Source organism: Neomonachus schauinslandi, chromosome 7 (assembly GCF_002201575.2).
Source record: "Neomonachus schauinslandi chromosome 7, ASM220157v2, whole genome shotgun sequence".
Classification (NCBI taxonomy): domain Eukaryota; kingdom Metazoa; phylum Chordata; class Mammalia; order Carnivora; family Phocidae; genus Neomonachus; species Neomonachus schauinslandi.
Window position 1 is genome coordinate 117,540,608 of NC_058409.1, and position 18,049 is coordinate 117,558,656.

Sequence of the window (18,049 nt, forward strand, 5' to 3'; positions counted from 1 at the left end):
CTCTCTCTCTCTCTCTCTCTCTCTCTCTCTCTCTCTCTCTCTCTCTCTCTCCTTGCCCTGCCAGCCATGTCCCTCTTCACTAGAGAAAATAACCAGACCTAGTCACATGACTGAGATTCTTTGCCACTCTATTTCACTGTTTGGAGAAACCCATAATTTCCTCTCCTTTAAGAGTAAACCTGAGAACTCATGATTTACAGAGTCCTAGAACGCTTGCAAGGAATGTGCACATCGTTGTCATACCTGATCCTTGTAAAGGTGAGAGTGTAAATATCAATATTTCCATTTTTAAAAAGAGAGAAAACAGGCTTCAAGACTTTTGTATGGTAGAGCAGGAACTCCAGGCCAGGTTTTCTGACTACGCTCTTTCTACTTTACTCTTGTTGCTGGAAATCTCTGGTCTTTAAAAACTTAAAGAAAACATTTTAAATTGAGATACTTTATGCGTAGTGAAAAGCACAAATTTAAGTTTACATTTCAATGACTTGACAAATACACACAGTGTCATCCACACCCCAGTCAAGGACAGAATGCTGTCTTTTAAAATTTATGGTAGCATAAAATCTTGGACCATTGGGTAAGCCTATTAAAGAGGGGGAAAAAGCCATATTCAGGGAAACAAAATTTTAGGCACTTGATATACCTGTGTGAAGTCCTTTTGCCTGGAGAGAAGCTGAGCCTAGGAAATCAGCTCGAGTGCTGATTTTTCTAACTGAGCCCCTTGTGATTTTGTTCAGGTTTCCTGCAACTTGGTAAGCTTCTCTGCTCTACTTTACATTTTCACATAAGCTCTCCTAGGAACATGTGAAAATAAAGAGAAGCATCAGATTTCCCTTTCATTTTTACTTAGGGTTTTGATTTTATTATAGTATTAATATCACACTGCAAAGCTCTTGTTTGCAGTTGCCTAATTAGTCTCATTCATAATGAAAAAAGGACCATAATCCCATCTTAAACTTTGCACAGTGCAGCTCAGGGTTTTCCATTCAGATGGTTCTCAACCGTAATGTTATAATTATACCATTTTCTCAGCAGCATCCCCCACTATAATTACAGTCAAAGCTAAGATGATGTTTATAGTGTACCAAAGAAGATGGAATTGTTTCATTTTAAGTGATTCATTTACCTCCTTTGTTGGTAACAGAAATGTGTGGTAATGGAAGAGTCATGGTCTTAATATACTGCTCTGAACAACAATTTTGGATGCCAAGAAGCCAAAAAAGAAAATAAAAACCCCAAACCCAGTATGAGAAAGTATGGGAGACATGAGTCCCGGTGTGGTTGCCACAACGACTCCTAATTTAAAAATCTAGGATGGGTCAGGTAATGGGGACTAGCATGCTGGTGGCCACTGGGGGACCTCCAGGATGTCCCCACTTGATTTACCTTGCTGCAAGGCATCCCCAAGCATGCCAAGTCAGTTTGCGGGACCAACACTGTGGCAATATTTTCTATCTAGGCTCCGAGGCTAGATGATAAGGACTCATCCAAGCACAGACAATTCCTGTCCTGCAGGACCATTCATTCATTCATAGCCACTGTGGGCCACTTCTAGGTGCCAAGTACATGGCAAGGAACAAAGCAAAAATCTCTGTTCTCATGGCACTTGACTGTAATGTATTTTAAACCTGTCTTTTCCTTATTTACCTGGGTGAATGAAAAGAAAGCTTTTACTTTTACTATGAGGGATGTAGACTTATCCCTATTAGCTTACATGCCGGGACCTCACCCTGTCAGGTATAGACTGAAAGCCACTATTTTCTTAATATATGGCCATGGAGCCAGTCTGGCCAGGAGAGAAATGGGAAATGAGTGGAACATGCTGGGGTTATGTTTGCTGGGTTCATTTGTCATCAGCTATGAGACCGCACCTGTCAACTCTGTGACACTGATAGAGGCAGAGATAGACACTTCATTCCCAGTGCACCACTCACTTGCTTGTCCAAAGCCTCTGGTTTACAATGTTTCATAAAACCTTGACATTCTTTGCCTTGTCCTGTTCTGTGGAACCTTATACGTGCAGGAGGAACAGAAGATTAACATAGTGGTCAACCATAAAGGATGACTTGGTGGGAAGACATATCTAGGAACATGGTTTGTGGTTATATGTTAGGAATTATTTCTCGAGTGTATGGGGTTTTGTTCTTTTTCTTTTTAGAATAGGCCAAGTAGGGAACACATTTTGATAGCTTTTAGGCCAACAAGCAGATGCATACGGTACAAGTGATCCTCTGTTTGGTTCTGAGACATCCAAGAGCTGAGCCTAGGGCTCCTAGAGATCAGTCAGCAATAGTAAGGGAACTGAAGAGTCTTGGAGATGAAATTCTGTTATTTTTGGTTATCACCTGGATTCCCTCTAGTTCATATGAACATGAATGACTGTGCACTGCTCTCAGCCTCTAGGCTCCTGACTTGGGACATTGGGGCAGAGGTGAGTGGGGAGAAAGCAGGCCATGTGGCACAGACAAGGGCACGGGTGGCCATATTCCAAATGTTCTCTGTAGGCTTATAAATGGCAAGCCTTCAAGCTGTAGCTTCAAGAGCAAATAGCTAGAAAGTAGAAATGAGAAAAATACTCCATTTTGAAAACAGCAACTAATTGGTTCTTTCTTCTCTTCTCTCTTTTTGGTTTGTGACTTAATCAAAAGCCTATTGGTTATCTTTCTGATTTCTTGTTTTATGAGGGGTGAGAGGCTAAAGCGTGGGGGCAGAATGTAAACGGTCCGCAGCCATATCATCCTGGAGGCTCTACTGGGACACAGCAGTGTTCACTACAACGTGACTTCAGTCCTAGGAAAATGCTGGCACCAATGTGAGACCTAGAGCAGAGCTCGTGTGCAAGCAATATCATCACGTTAGATCAGAGCAGCAATGGAATCTCTTGAAATTGAGATCAAATAGGACTTAGAACCATAGGCTTAAATTTTTAGCCAAGCCATTTATTTTTCTTTGCCAAATGAAACCAAGGATGCCTTTCAACGTCAACCCTCAGGACCACACCCTGCAGCATAATACATTAATGTCTAGTTAGCCAGAACGCAAACGTTCTCTGGTTGTCCTAGAGAAATCCTCTAAACTGCTGTGTTCATGGAAGGGCCTTTCCCACTTTTCAGAGCTAGCACTCTGGTTCACTAGAGTTCACTAGAGTTCACTAATCCTCACTAGTAAGGCTAATTTCATGGTTTCACTGGGAATGTGAATTGTCTTTACTAGGGGATGGGGATTGAGACTGTTCATGAGGGATTACTCTACTTTTAATATGGAATTTGCAAATACACACAAAAATGGAGAGCAAGAGGGGCTCCTGGGTGGCTCAGTCAGTTAAGTGTCTGGCTTCGGCTCAGGTCATGATCTCAGGATCCTGGGATCCAGCCCTAGATTGGGCTCCCTGCTCAGTGGGGAGCCTGCTTCTCCCTCTCCCTCTCCCTCTGTGCTCTCTCTCTCTTTCAAATAAATAAATAAAATCTTTAAAAAAAATTCATTATAGAAAAAAATAGAGAGCATGGCTTAAGGAACCATGTAAAATAATAATAACAATAGTGAAACCATATGTTTATTATTAGTAATAATAATAAACCATACTTTACTTATCTACTTATCTGTTGTTTTTTTTTAGCCATCTGCTTTCACCCATAACTACCTACATGTTTCTTTCTTTCTTTTTTTTTTTAATATTTTATTTATTTATTTGACAGAGAGACAGCGAGAGGGAACACAAACAGGGGGAGTGGGAGAGGGAGAAGCAGGCTTCCCGCTGAGCAGAGAGCCCGATGTGGGGCTCCATCCCAGGACCCTGGGATCATGACCTGAGCCGAAGGCAGACGCTTAACGACTGAGCCACCCAGGTGCCCCTACATGTTTATTTCTAAAAGGACTCTCTCATTAAAAAAAATATTATTATACCTAACAAATTAATAATGATCCCTCAATATCATTAAATACCCAGTCTGTGCTCAAATTTCTAAAAATATCTTAAAAATTGTCTTTTGACAATTTATTTGTTTGAATTAGAATGTAAACTAGGCCCACATAATGTCTCTTAAATTTGTTCAAATCTATGACATTTCCTCTCTCTTCTTTTTATTATGTGATTTTTTTTTGGTTGAAAATAATTTCCTTTAGCTTATTGAATTCTTAGAGTCATTTAAAATGTTCCTCTATCCCTCTTATTTTCCATAAATAGGCAGTAAGACCTAGAGACTTAATTTGATTCAGTTCAACCCTCACAGAAAGAATCCATCATGGGTGGTGCTGCAAACTCCTGTATCAGGGACATATAATATCAGATGATGGTAAGATTGATCTGGGTTCAAAGTGTTGTCGGCCTGACTCACGAAGAATAGAGTTCACCTAAATATTTTATCATTCACTGATGCCCTTGCCTAAATCCACTATGTCATTAGGGGTTCTAAACTGATTTTCCTAATCCTACCATTTCATCTGGATTTATTAGCTAGAATGTGTGTGTGTGTGTGTGTGTGTGTGTGTTTATAGTCTATACATATATATAGGCTTCTTTATTGCAGAATTACATATATATATATATGGACATTCTATATATATATAGGCAGAATTATATATATATATTTATTAGCTAGAATGTCTCTCTCTATATAGGCTTTTTATATAATTGTTGTCTATATAGAGAGAGAGACAACAAGAAGAAAACATCTTTTCTTCACCAACTATTCAGTTACCCTGAAATGCAATTCATACAAAAATTCAAGGTAATTGCTTATTTCCCTTGATGTATCAATTTTTAGAATGAGTACATACCCTAGTAACCTCCAAAGGTGACCATTTAAAAATAGTATCACTATAAACTTACTGAAGAATCATATTTTGATGCTATTGTTGAGAGACTGGAATTATAGGAATAAAAATGATGAAGTCATTTCTCCTTTTTCAGGTGTTCTGGGCTGTTTTCAGGGGAAAAAAAGCACATTGTGTAATCTTGGCCACCTTTCCCTTTCCATCCCCCCTTTCTCCACTCTATCACCCTAATATTTTAGCAGGATCCCTCTGAAAACAGCAGAAGGCAAGCTTAGAGACTAGATGACATCTAAAAATCCAAGCCTATATACGAACTCTCTAGGGAACCGCCTGTGGATATTCACTGAAGGATGCACTCATACTCGGAGAGGGATCAGTACACTCTGAATGGGTGCATGAGCGCATAGACTCATAGGCGAGTGCCGTAGCGTGCCCAAATCACTGAGCATCGTTGCAGAAGTGCCACAAGCACTTCAGCTTGTGCTCCTTTGAACACCAGTGGCCACTGAAGCTATAATAGATAATCCCTTGAAAAGAAGTCCCCCGGTCAACTATTTTCAGGAAGTGCTATGGGTTTTTTGTTTTGTTTTGTTTTGTTTCTTCCTTTCTCTGGGACAATCAGAATGCACCCAAGCAGATTAGAGAATCTGAGTAATTCTGCAATAAAGAAGCCTGTTTAACTTTGCATGGCCTAGCACTTCCTAAGCACTGGAGAAATGGTGGGCTCAAACATTAAGGGCAGGGTTCTTTGTAGAGTGTGCAAAGAATCATTTTTGGGGGCGATTTTGTTTTTATTATGTATGTGTAGTGGGTTAAATTTTATCCCCCAAAGATATGCCCAGATCCTAATCCTTAGTACCTATGAATGTGATCTTTGTTGGGAAAAAGGGTCTTTGTAGGTGTAATTAAGTAAGGATCTCAGAATGAGATTATCTTAGGTTAGGGCTCCAAATTCAGTGATGGGTGTCCTTATAAGAGATAGGAAAAGAGAACAGACACAGAGACATAGGGAGAGGCCTTGTGAAGTTGGAGGCAGAGAATGGAGTGATACATCTACAAACTGAGGACCATCGAGGATTGTCAGCAGTTTCCAGAACCTAGGAGACAGACATGGAACAGATTCTTCCTCAGAGCCTCCAGAAGGAACAAACGCTGTTGACACCTTGATTTTGGACTTCTGGCCTCCACAACTGTGAGAGAAGAAGTTTCTGTTATTATAAGCCACTAGGGTTATGGTAATTTGTTCCATCAGTCTTAGGACTGAACTCCATCAATGCAGGTCTGAGGTAGAACTCTGGCATTTATATTTACTGAAAATGTCCACAGATGATTCTGATGCACACACGCATCAAGAACCACCACTTTAGGATCTTAGCGGCTGAAGGGTTAGTCATCTGCTTATATTGACATCCTATTAGGATTTTAGGCTTTGGCTGTGGCTCTGGATGCACCAACGAAGACTCCAGCCCTTTATCTCCAGGTCTCTCTTTTTTTCAAGAAAGTCGCACCGAGGAAAATACTGGGCCATCCTTTAAGAGGTACAATGGAACTATCACAGGTGGTGATGATGGTCAAGGATGGGCAAGTAGTAGGAGGGAATTCTGGGCTCAAAGAGGAGAGCGAAACCAGCTTTTGTCAAATGAGTCCTACGGATCTCACTTGAAGGGCATTCTCATTTTGCAGCCCAAACAAGGCCAAGCTTCCCTCCTTTTGGTAATTGAGAAATCTTGGTCTCCTAAGACTTCTGATCGTTGGGCTCAGTTTCCTTCTTTCCCTCAGCTGCCTGAGAAGGCTGCTTCTTTCATTCCAGATTCTGTCCATCTGGAAATATTTTATTTCTTTTCCTAGTTGTTCTCTTTTCAGCAGCCTCGCTGCCCCAGGTAACTTTTTGATAGACTTCTCTCTCAGGCTTTTGGTCTCTCCAAAAGGAGCTGGAGAGGTCTCTCTAGTCCTGTCAGTCATTGATGACTAACAACAAGGTATCTGCTCTTATAAATACCTCAGCAAGGAGAGGTCTACAAGGCACGAAGACATCTGGTTTTCTGGTTTCACAGCTTTTCACACTGAGGCTGACTATCCCCTAGGAGATTATTTTGTCATGATTTAACCAAGATTATTCAGTCAAAAACTAAATTTGGGGGGAGGTACTAAAGAAAAATGTCATCTAGTTCAAAATGTTTGCCTTCCTTCAAGAAAGGCAGGGTCTTTAGAGTGGGGTGTAGGGAGAGACGGAGGGTAGGGATAGTGAGGTGGCATTAAAGAGGGTGGGAAACATTCCTCCTCTTTCTGTTCCACAGACCTGTATCTCCAAGGCTCAGAGCCAGCCACCGGTCAGCTGTAGCACGAGTCAACGGGGCTGTCATAGGCCAGCCTGAGGACCTCACCACTAATTAACATATTATTTGTTGCTGCTGTTCAACTTGATCCAGGAAGCCTCCTTAGAGCTGAACTTCTCAAGCAAAAACCAATTTTAAGTTAGCGACTCCATATAAGAGAATCCTACCGATAAAACAGTACATGATTATTGTCAAATGACTCATCCAGACAGTAAATGTTCCTTGGGACTGAGTTTACTCTAGTAGGGGGTAAAGATGCTCTTTGGAAAAGTAGAAAAAGTTTGTTTTGATGGCACCCATTTTAGTGATCTGTACAGTCTCCTTTCTTCTATACTTGAGGACAGTCTTAGGGAAAAGAGGAAGGAAAGGGAATAATATTCTACTAGGTGCCAAACATTTTACCCAGTCTTGACTGTGAAGCAAGTAGGCCAGGCTCCAGGCTGCCCTTTTGCTCTCCTCCCCAGCACCTCTCCATCTGTCTTTCTTGCCTGGGAGCCCATGTCTTGTCTTCTGGCATCTGGAGTTTGGCAAGCCTCTCGGGCCTTCCCTTCAATGCTCCCTGCTTCCCTGCCTCTGAAGGGCAATGAAAAGACAAATCCCAAACATTAAAATTTGTTATATCAAGTATTCTCAAACTGGGCTGTACAAACATTCTCTGGAGTCTGTGAGAATTTTAGTTCTTAAAATATATACTACTCCGATGTGAGATATTCTATACTAGATCCAGCCTCCTTCCTATCTCCCAAGAAAGTACAGATGGAGTTAAACTGGAGATACGCTTTGGTGAGGGGCTGAGGAGGTAGGTAGGGTACTTCCAGGGACCCAGGCTGCTACTACTTTTTCAGGAGCAGTAATAGAAGTAGTAACCATAGCAACAGCAGTAGTAAAAATAATCAAATAGCTAACATTTATTCCGTACCTATGTTGTGTCAGGAATTTTTCTATGTACCCATCTGCTCCTCACAATGACCCTCCGAGATAGGTGTTGACCCCTCCATTTATAGATGGGTAAGTTGGAGCTTGTGGCCTATTGGCAGGATGCTGGATGCATCCACGTAAGACAGCTCATGGTCTCCAGCTCCCCAAACTCCAAAGTACTCATCACACAGCTTGTGACACCAACTGAAACCAGTAAGAGTTTGTTAGACTGTCTGATAAGAACAAACACCTCCAAGACTTTTGTAGGACCTTCTTTTTTTAGATTTTTTATTTTTTTAAATTTTATTATGTTATGTTAGTCACCATACATCATTAGTTTTTGATGTAGTGATCCACGATTCATTGTTTTCGTATAACACCCAGTGCTCCATGCAGTATGTGCCCTCCTTAATACCCATCACCGGGCTAACCCATCCCCCCACACCCCTCCCCTCTAAAACCCTATTTGTTTCTGAGAGTCCATAGTCTCTCATGGTTCATCTCTCCCTCCGATTTCCCCCCCTTCATTTTCCCCTTCCTTCTCCTAATGTCCTCCATGCTATTCCTTATGTTCCACAAATAAGTGAAACCATATGATAATTGACTTTCTCTGCTTGACTTATTTCACTTAGCATAATCTTTTTGTAGGACCTTCTTGTCTGCTTTTCCCGATGAGAAAGAAAAGTGGCAGAGGAGGAAGATGCATCTACTGCTCTCAGGTTTGAGGAAACAATTATGTTACTCCTTTGTGTTAGTCTCTGTGTGTGTGTGTTGTGTGGGGCTGGGGTGGTGGGAAGCCAAACTCAAATATCATGAAATCTACACTAACATCTCTCCCCATGCTTCCCTTCTGCATTTGCTCTTAAGTAATTCCTGGGACGCCATATGATAAGCATTTAACAAATATTAAGCTCCCATTTTGTGCAAAGCCCTGTCTAAATTGTGAAGAAAGGGGCAGAGTATATAAAGACAAGGAAGACTATCTTCTTGCCCTCAAAAAGCTTTCAATCTAGAAGGGAAGACACCAGGTGTACACAAGCCATTTGAGTTTAATGCAAAAGATGCACAACTTCAAAAGCTTTTAGAATTCAGAAAAAGAGAAGCTTCAGTCACAGAAAGGATGCTATCCAGGTGTTTCTCCATTGCTTTGGGGTTTGCCCCGCGGGAGCTTCGTGGTGACAGGTGCACAAAGCCGTACGTGCTGACAACAGAGAGCACAGATGGGCTCTCCTGCAAATATTTGCTTTCACATTAATCCAAATTTGGAGTTTAAAAATTATATTTATTAAGGAATGGTAAGAGAGAATAAAGAAGCATTCAAGGCTGCTTTTCCATAACACATGGAAAACCAGAACCTGCAGCGGTAAACACACGGACACCACTTGAGAACAACCTCGAGGCCTCCTGAAGGCTGTGCATCTGAATCATAACATCTGTGGTGACGTGGTGAGGTTTCAGGTTGATGAGTCTCTTACGTTACACCATCTCCTAACAGGAGAGTCTTCTGTCTTTATTCTTCAGCATGAATTCAGTGGCAGCTGTTTATAAAAGACTTACAGACCTGCAAGGTCAAGTCTGTCCTCACACTAGAACCATGTGATCTGCTGACTGTAACTCTTCCTAAGATAAATATTATGTGAAAATGATGATGCATGCAGACAGCTGAGCTGCAGATGATTGCCTATTCCGTCCATCACCAAGCATTTACAGATGCTCAGCATTCATTTGATGGCGCACCAACATCAATGCTGCCACCACCTCCAATCATCATCATCATCATCATCATCAATGCACGAGTCCATGTTGATTAGCAGATACTATTAATCTTACTTTACAATACAGTGTATTTCAGAATTGACTGTGAAGTAAATTTGTAAAGTGAATCCTGCATTCCCATTAGTGTCAGTTACTGAATAGGAAATAATTTTTTATGGGAGATTAAAAGATAAGAAGCAATACAAACATGACGACTAGTTGATCCCCAGAGCAGCCTAGACAATCTGAAACAAATAGGCACGTTTATTTACAAAAACAAGTATCTAGTCTGAGGACCATAGTTTGCTAACCCCTAGTTTAAATAACTGCTGACCTCTAAAGAAAATAGCTTATTTTGAATCACAGATTGCAAATGACATGCAAATCAGTTTCTTATAAATCATACATTTTAAAAAGCCCTTTGAAAGTTGCATAACTTCTTTTCTAAGTGATAAGTTTTTTATTTAGTAATTAATCACCTCTTGAGTTACTTTTGGTTTCAATATATATTATTTCATATTGCATATATTTGCCATGAAGCATGCTCTTACTTGAACTACTATTTAATGGCACCTATGTTTGAATTCCATAAATCTTTATAAATGTGTATTGACTGCTCTCACCATGTATAGATTAATTTGTATATTTTAAAATCAGTGCACACTTACATAATGAATTCAAGTTTTTTCCCTCAGTGCACACATGCACATTATCTGAAAAAAACTGTTCACCACAAGTAGGAGCTGGTGTGGGCCCAGTTCAGGGGTTCTTTCCCTAGAGAGACTCCTGTGTGCAGAAACCAGAGCTCCCTTGGGAGCAGTGGTTACGGGGCTGGTTTTGAAAAATCTAGCAGTGAATCAGAAGGCTGCAGGCTAGGAGGATTCAAAGGTCACAACCAATGTTGCTGGGACGCTTTAACTTTCTAGAGTCTACAAAGCGGTCCCCACCCACCAAGGTCACCAAGGGTGAAAGAACGTTTATCTTGGATTTCATCCTGAAAAATGTGTGTTATGCTTCGGAAGAGAAATAAAACTAGGCACTGGGTATATGGAGCACAAAAAGGCCCACAGGAACTTTTAGGGAGATGCTTAATCATCCTTCTAAGACTTAAAAAAAAAAATTACTTGCTTCTAAGATCAAGGCTTTTAGAGGCCTATGCCCACAGATTTCTAAATATTTTCTTATTGTTTGGACTCCAAAAGAAATAAAAGACCTTGACATATGTCTACAATCAACAAGGAGCTGCAGGTACTTGAGGAGGCTGGCCTTGAGCTGTGGGCTTATTTTCCACCCCAGAGGTTTCACTACCACTGGCTTAAGCATATGCACAGCGAATAGTTCTCTTGTAAATATATACTTACCACTGACACTGATTAGGGCTTAGCAAATTGCTGGGAGTTGAAGGAGGATAAAAAATTTAAGGCCTAATATTTATCTTACAAAGAATCCTCACCTCCCAACAATTACATGTGAAAACAGGACCATGTATGATAATAATAACAGGACACTCAGACCTGAAAACTAATGGTAGGCATTATCTGGGTATTTCAGGCTGGAAAAAAGTCACTGCCAGGGCCATATTTTGTGGTAATTGAACACTGTTATTTGAATTTTCACTAATATGCATTATCTATGCTTTATTTTGCTTCTCTAGGGACAGGTACAAAGCACTGCACTGACATTATCTTCTTTACTCTCCTGTTGGTCGGTTAAGATGCTTACGAAAGCTATTTTCTTGGTACCTCCATTTCTTCTTGCGTAAAGTGCATAATTCTACCTGCCTTCCTCCTACTTCAGAGAAGCTAGGAAGGGGGGAGATAGTCTCTGTAGGATGCTTAGCAGTATCTGGAGATCAGTGCGGTGAGTCAGGAAGGGTTACCACTAGTCCGGTGCAAGAGAGAGCCAACATAAACACTGTTTCTTAAAAGGGATCACAATAATCTGTGTTTACTTACTGAATCATTTACTGAATTATTTATAAACAGTAGCCTGTCAAAAATTCAATGTCAGCTTCCATGTCTGAACTGCTCTCTAAAGCATGTCCAAAGCTCAAATTCTTTGTTACAAAGAAACGCTGCACATTCTAAGATATGCACCCTCACAGCACATACACACTCCCCTGGTGGTGCGTTTATTTTAGCTGTATTGTCAGCTAATGAGCCCTTAAGGCTGAAAAGATCTGATGAAGACGGATCCTCGGGGCGCCTGGGTGGCTCAGTCGGTTAAGTGTCTGCCTTCGGCTCAGGTCATGATCCCGGGGTCCTGGGATCAAGCCCCGCACTGGGCTCCCTGCTCGGCGGGAAGCCTGCTTCTCCCTCTCCCATTCCCCCTGCTTGTGCGCTCTTTTTCTCTCTCTCACTGTCAAATAAATAAATAAAATCTTAAAAAAAAAAAAAAGACGGATCCTCAAAGCTGAGGTCACTCGGCTCAGATGGGGGCAGTGATGTGTAATAGGGCAGGAGGGGGGCCACTATTCCCTCAGCAGCTGATGCGCCAACAGGATACACAGTGGTGGTACAGAGATGTCCTGTGACAGATCCCAAGGCTAGACCATGACCCTAGGCTCCATGACCTGAAGTCAAGGTTCTATGGAAGGCTTTCTGGGAAAGACGGTATGTGTTTATAGTAACAGAGAAGAGAAATATCTCTTCCTGTATACCTTTAGCCCTCTCCCTTCATAAATGCCTGCTAAAGGGCACGGAAGTGCTCTGTGCTGGCCAAAGAGTAATTATGATATTGGGGGAAACCTGGCTTTTTTATTTTTTATTTTTTTACTTTTGTTTGTGTGTACAAAACCCAACAACTATTCATTAAGCACTTGGCATGTGCCAGGTACATCCCAGATATTGTGGGATACAAGGATGTATAAGATAAAGCCCCTCCCCCTGATGATAGTAGTCTATTCCAAGGGAATAGAAAGCAGACCAAAGAACCCATAAGGTTGAAACAAATGACATGATATTAAGGTCCAACATACAGTTGAGTACAGGACATTTCACCCAGTTCAATCCTAATACTTGTTGGAATAAACTAAGAGCCATGAGAGAATACAATAAACATCACGGGCCAGGTACTATTCTAACTCTTTTAAATATATCAACATTTTTAATTCTCACAACAACTGTGAGGTAGGTACTATTAGCATCCCTATTTTATTTAAATTTTTTTTTATTTTATAAGGATTTTATTTATTTGACAGAGAGAGAGACAGCATGAGCACAAGCACGGGGAGTGGAAGGCAGAGAGAGAAGCAGGCTTCCCACTGAGCAGGGAGCCCAACATGGGACTTGGTCCCAGGACCCTGGGATCATGACCTGAGCCAGAGGCAGACGCTTCACCAATGGAGCCACCCAGGCACCCAGCATCTCTATTTTAGAGATAAACACACAAAACAAAACAGAACCAAGGTACAGATAGCTTATACAACTCAGGAAAGTTCATTCAGGAAGAATGTGGTAGATCTGGGACTACAACGGTCTGTCTTGCTATCAGAGTGAGTTCTTTCTACAGAGATTCCAAAATGAAAGTACTCATCCTCTGATGGGATAAAGTGACATTTGAAATATGCCTTAAAGACAAAATCCATGGAGCATGTTCCTGATTCAGAGGAAAGAAGAGGGAATTTCTGGCAAAGGGGTCCGTGGGAAAGGATATGATGAAGCAGGAAATGCAGGGACATAGACATGGGTGTCCACAGTATACAAGAGAGATAAGGCTAGAAAATCATGGAGGATCCATGTCATGGACCTTCTTGAATGCCAGGGAGAGGAGTTTATTCATATCATAGAAAACTGGGGGTGCTCCTGAAGGTGATGGGGCAGAAGAGCCACTGCATCAGATGTAGGGGGGGAAGAATGAATATGGGAGCAGAGAGCAGGACATTGGAATAGAGAAAAACAGGAGGTAAGAAAGAGAAATGAGCAGGTAAAGACAGCAGTCCAGCTAAGAATAGAAGATAAGGATCTGCAAAGGTGACAACTACTATATCAAATTTATGTCCCATAATCATGTTTTTATTGAAAAGTAACTCATGATTGTGAAGGAAGTTGTTCGTGAACTTATTAGACTTTAAGCAATTCATCTGTTGTGCCCATCTAAGAGGATAAGCTTTTGGAATCCTTTCAAAACGTAACTCTGATCTCAGTCATTGACGTTGATGTTCACAATGCCTGTTTCCATAAAACCTTGGACTAACTTATGCTCCAAATGCCAGTCAGTGAGACTTCCATATTTTTTCCTTATTTTAATTTGAAGGGGAAATGTCACTGATCACAAAATTTACACTTTCATAGTAAGATGCAGTAAATTCAGTGAAAAGGAATGACTTAAAAATGAGAGGAAAAAAAAGTCCTCAGAAAGATGTGCAAGACGTATGTCTGTCAATGCTGCTCAGCAGTAGAATTAGGTTTATGATTTGCACCTAAGGTCACTGGAACCTGGGGGCTGATGGTTACGGTTGTCCACACAGCTAGAACGTACTTACATCACCAGCTCACTATAGGAAACCCATCGGGAGGAGACTTTGGGCTTCTCGATACAGAGGTGTTTGGCAGGCACATGGGTAGTGGTTCCAAATCTGGAGACAAAGTGCATCCTGTGTGACTGAGCAGTGAGGGGACAAAGAGGCGCACACTTGGGTCAGACTCGGGTCAGTGCATACCCCTTGTCTACTGTTGCTATACTGTAGCCTTTACCTGGAAGGAAGCTGTCCTCAGAGTATAAACCACTTGATTCCCATGAGTCCTTCCCGCGCTGGAACACTTAGGGTGATGAATGTGTGATTAACATAGGTGGGGGGATCTGATGCTCTCTGCTGGCTCCAGCCAGCTAACAGCCTCCATGACAAGGGGTGTTTGTGGGACTTGCTAAGTGTGGGGAAGGTAACCAGGGAGCTATTAAGGCTGCTTCCATTTAATTTATTTATTTGCAATATCATTTATTCCTTACACTGCTCAAGGTACCACTTTAGGTCCTGTGAGTTACACAACTCTGAATAAGATACAGCTGTTCACAATCCAGATGGGGAGATAAGAGAAAAATGCAAATAACTCTACTGCAAAGCAGCATCTGATATATTCCTTAAAAGTGGTATAAAATTACATGATCTCTCTTAATGTCAAGCCTGGAGAAGGGAAGCACTGTCTCAGGCCAAGGGTCAAAGGGTCCTGGATGAGCTTTAAAGTATGGACAGGATTTATAGTTACAGAATGTGATGTGAGGTGGAAGGAGGATTGTTCTGGAAGATGGGATAACATGAGCAAAGTCCTGGGGGGTACTAAGTAGCGTAGACTTACAAGATGGGGTGAAGGATGTTGGATTTCAGTGTCTTGGGACAGGTTTGCAGTTTGAAATCTGGGTTGTTTAGAGCAGAGTGATATGCTGGGTTCTTAAAACTGCCATTGGCATACAAGAAAGGAGAGATGAGTAGGGGGGAGGAGAGGGGAGGGAGACAGTGATGAAGGGGTTACAGCAACAGCCCAAGAATAAAGTCAAGGGGCCTGTAGAGGTGGGGTGGCATTTATCTACGTTAGGTCAGCTCTGTCTAGAATTTTTTCTGAGAGGGTTGTAATATTTTTTCCTTCATGGGGGTTTTGCTTTGAATCTGAGAATTTAGAAAAGTGCACATAGGAAATGTCTGACTTATAACTGTGTAATGACAGGACATTTCATGTTGAACACTAGGTGTTTGTGTAAAATTATCTCCTGAGTGAGAACAGGAGCTCCCTGATGTTAGGACAATATCTTCCTCATTCCCTTCTTCCCCAGAGTGCAGAGCTTGTGCTGGGTGCACAGCAGAGAGTTAAATGCTTGTGAAACAGTGACAGTGTACAAGGTGAGGTGACGTGAGCACCAGGGTCTGTCACATCTCAATGAGACGCTCAGATGACAAAGGTGGCCATGTGTCCAAGCCTGTGCTCTGTGGAAAGTGAGTGCTGATAGACACACCCACCGACAGGGGTAACTTTATCCAATCAGTCTTGGGAGAGAGGGGAGCTAGCTTTTGATCAGGGGAAGCTGGAAGGACAGTATTCTTTTTTGTGTGGGCAGGTCAATATCTATGTGCTATATCACAGATAAGGGATAACTAGGATTCTTGTCTATCACAAAGACAGAAAATCAACATATGCCAAAGGACTTAGCGGGAATTTCTTCAACAGACCTGCCATGCCCAGAGGTTGTATTACAACAAGTCCAATGCTTAGGTTCCTCTCCCCGTGACTTCACAAAGAAGATGGGAAGAACTGTACTCCCCTTCAGGGGAAAGTGAAGGGCAGTGTACTATGTTTGTGTGCGGAGGAGGGACCAATGTGGGATGCAACATGCACCATTAGTAGAACATTCTTCTTTTGTAAGTTTTAAATTTTAATTCCAGTATAGTTAGCACACAGTGTTATATTAGTTTCAGGTGTACAATATAGTGATGCAACAATTCTATACATAGTAAAACATTTTTAACTGATTCCTTTTCATTTCCTTGCAGAAACTAGGAATAAATCACGTCCTCTGCTGCGTGAAGGCTTTGAAATATACTGGCTGGGATAACCCAAACATGACTAAAAAGCCACCCTTTTTATAACCTCTCATATTAATTAGGGAGCAGATGAACATGTCAGAGGCTTCTAAAACAGGAGGAGGGTTGTAAAGAGTTTGTGGCCTGGCACAACGGACAAGTGGATGCCACTTGCAAAAAAACAGCACTAACCTTCCCTTTGAGTCACCTCCAAGGATTTATATCTCATTTAGAAATCTACTCTGTAATTATGTCATAAAATCCAAATTATGGTTTCAAGACACCGGAATTGCCAGTGAAACAGCAATGGCGTTAAGCTCAGTTAGGTGCACGGTCTTCCCTTCCTCTATTGTGTCAATGTGGACTCCAGCATATACTTCAAATGATGAGAAAATCCTTCCCTGGAATTTAATTAAAGGCACCTATGGCTGATGAGGATTTGTTTTAGGTCATGTGAGGAATTAAGAAGAAGCATAAAAAGTGGGCCTTGTCTTAAAGCTAAACATAATTACTTAATTCATACGGCCCACACAGCTCATTGAGTTCTGCACATGGTACTAACACATACACTCAAATCCTGTGAAGTACATCTATCGTGGAGCACGGGACAAAGTTCTATGGGAGCACAGAGGCAGAACAAGTCTTTGGTCCTAGACGATTTAGAGAAGCTTCCCCACAGAGCTAATGCCTGAGTTTAGTCTTGGCGATGAGGAGGAGATTGTCAGAAGACAAGAGGGCGATGTGCAAAGGCATTTCAGGAAGAGATAGCTCGCATGAAGGCAGAGTTTTGGAGCATAAGATGATATGGTTGAAGGGACAAGTTTAACTGTCAATGCGATCACTAGGTATAGAAATATCTCAAAACAATAATGACAATATAATACCCAATTTGTAAAAGGAGGCAGGTTCCTAAAGTCAATAAACTAATTGTTGGTCCACAATGTTATTTAATCTTTTTTTCCCCTTCTCATTAATTTGGCTTTACTTAACCTCTAAGGATAAGCAAATTAGAGAAATAAAGAAGCAGCCTTGCAGTGAAGCTGAAAAAGACATCCTTTAAAAATATGTATTTTTTGCTTATTTGTGCAATTTCCATCAGTCATTCATCCGGGTATCAAATCTCAAATACAGCAAAGAAAGGATGGTAACTTGAATTACAGTAAAGCATGGACAAGATCACTGATGACAGAAAAAGAACTGAAATTCTTACTTGTCCCTGGGCCTGGATTAACTCTTTGCAGACTCTGGGATGGTCTGCCAAGGATAGCTGGTGCGGCTGGAACAGAGAGAGAAGAAAACCATTAATCATCCCTGTAAAAATGGTCTGATGTGACCCTGTTACAATTTCACTTTCAAGTGACAAAATGTGACCTGGCCCAACCTCACAATAATTCTCTTCCTTGTTTTCCTTCTTTCTTTTTAAAATTAAAAGCACACCTACCCTCTAAAAAGAACTCATAAATATCAGAGCACACAGAAACCCAGTGTTAGTCACCTCTGGTCTCATGGCTAGACATGATCAGGAACAATGGAAAAATGCCTTCCTAGAACATTCGAGTCCAAGCTTGAGTCTTGCTTGTGAAAATGGAGAGGAACATAAATTCTTTTTTTTCAAAACCGTATTAAAAACAGTTTGGTCAAACAAGTTCATTCTTGGAAATAAACATGTGAGCAATCCCGGGAATGGGGAAGGGATGAGGGGAACTGAAAAGTTAGGTAGGACAGACACAGAACTTTGTGACGTGAGATAGGCAAT

General features: G+C 41.4%; 1 protein-coding gene across 1 annotated transcript in view; it reads right to left on the minus strand.

Annotated features, from left to right (window-relative positions):
* Positions 1-18,049, minus strand: part of GHR (growth hormone receptor) — a 256,785-nt gene that overhangs the window by 56,997 nt on the left and 181,739 nt on the right. Inside the window, exon 3 of the mRNA XM_021700587.2 lies at positions 17,504-17,569. Coding sequence (XP_021556262.1) covers positions 17,504-17,569 — 66 coding nt within the window. The remainder of the gene's footprint in view (positions 1-17,503; positions 17,570-18,049) is intronic.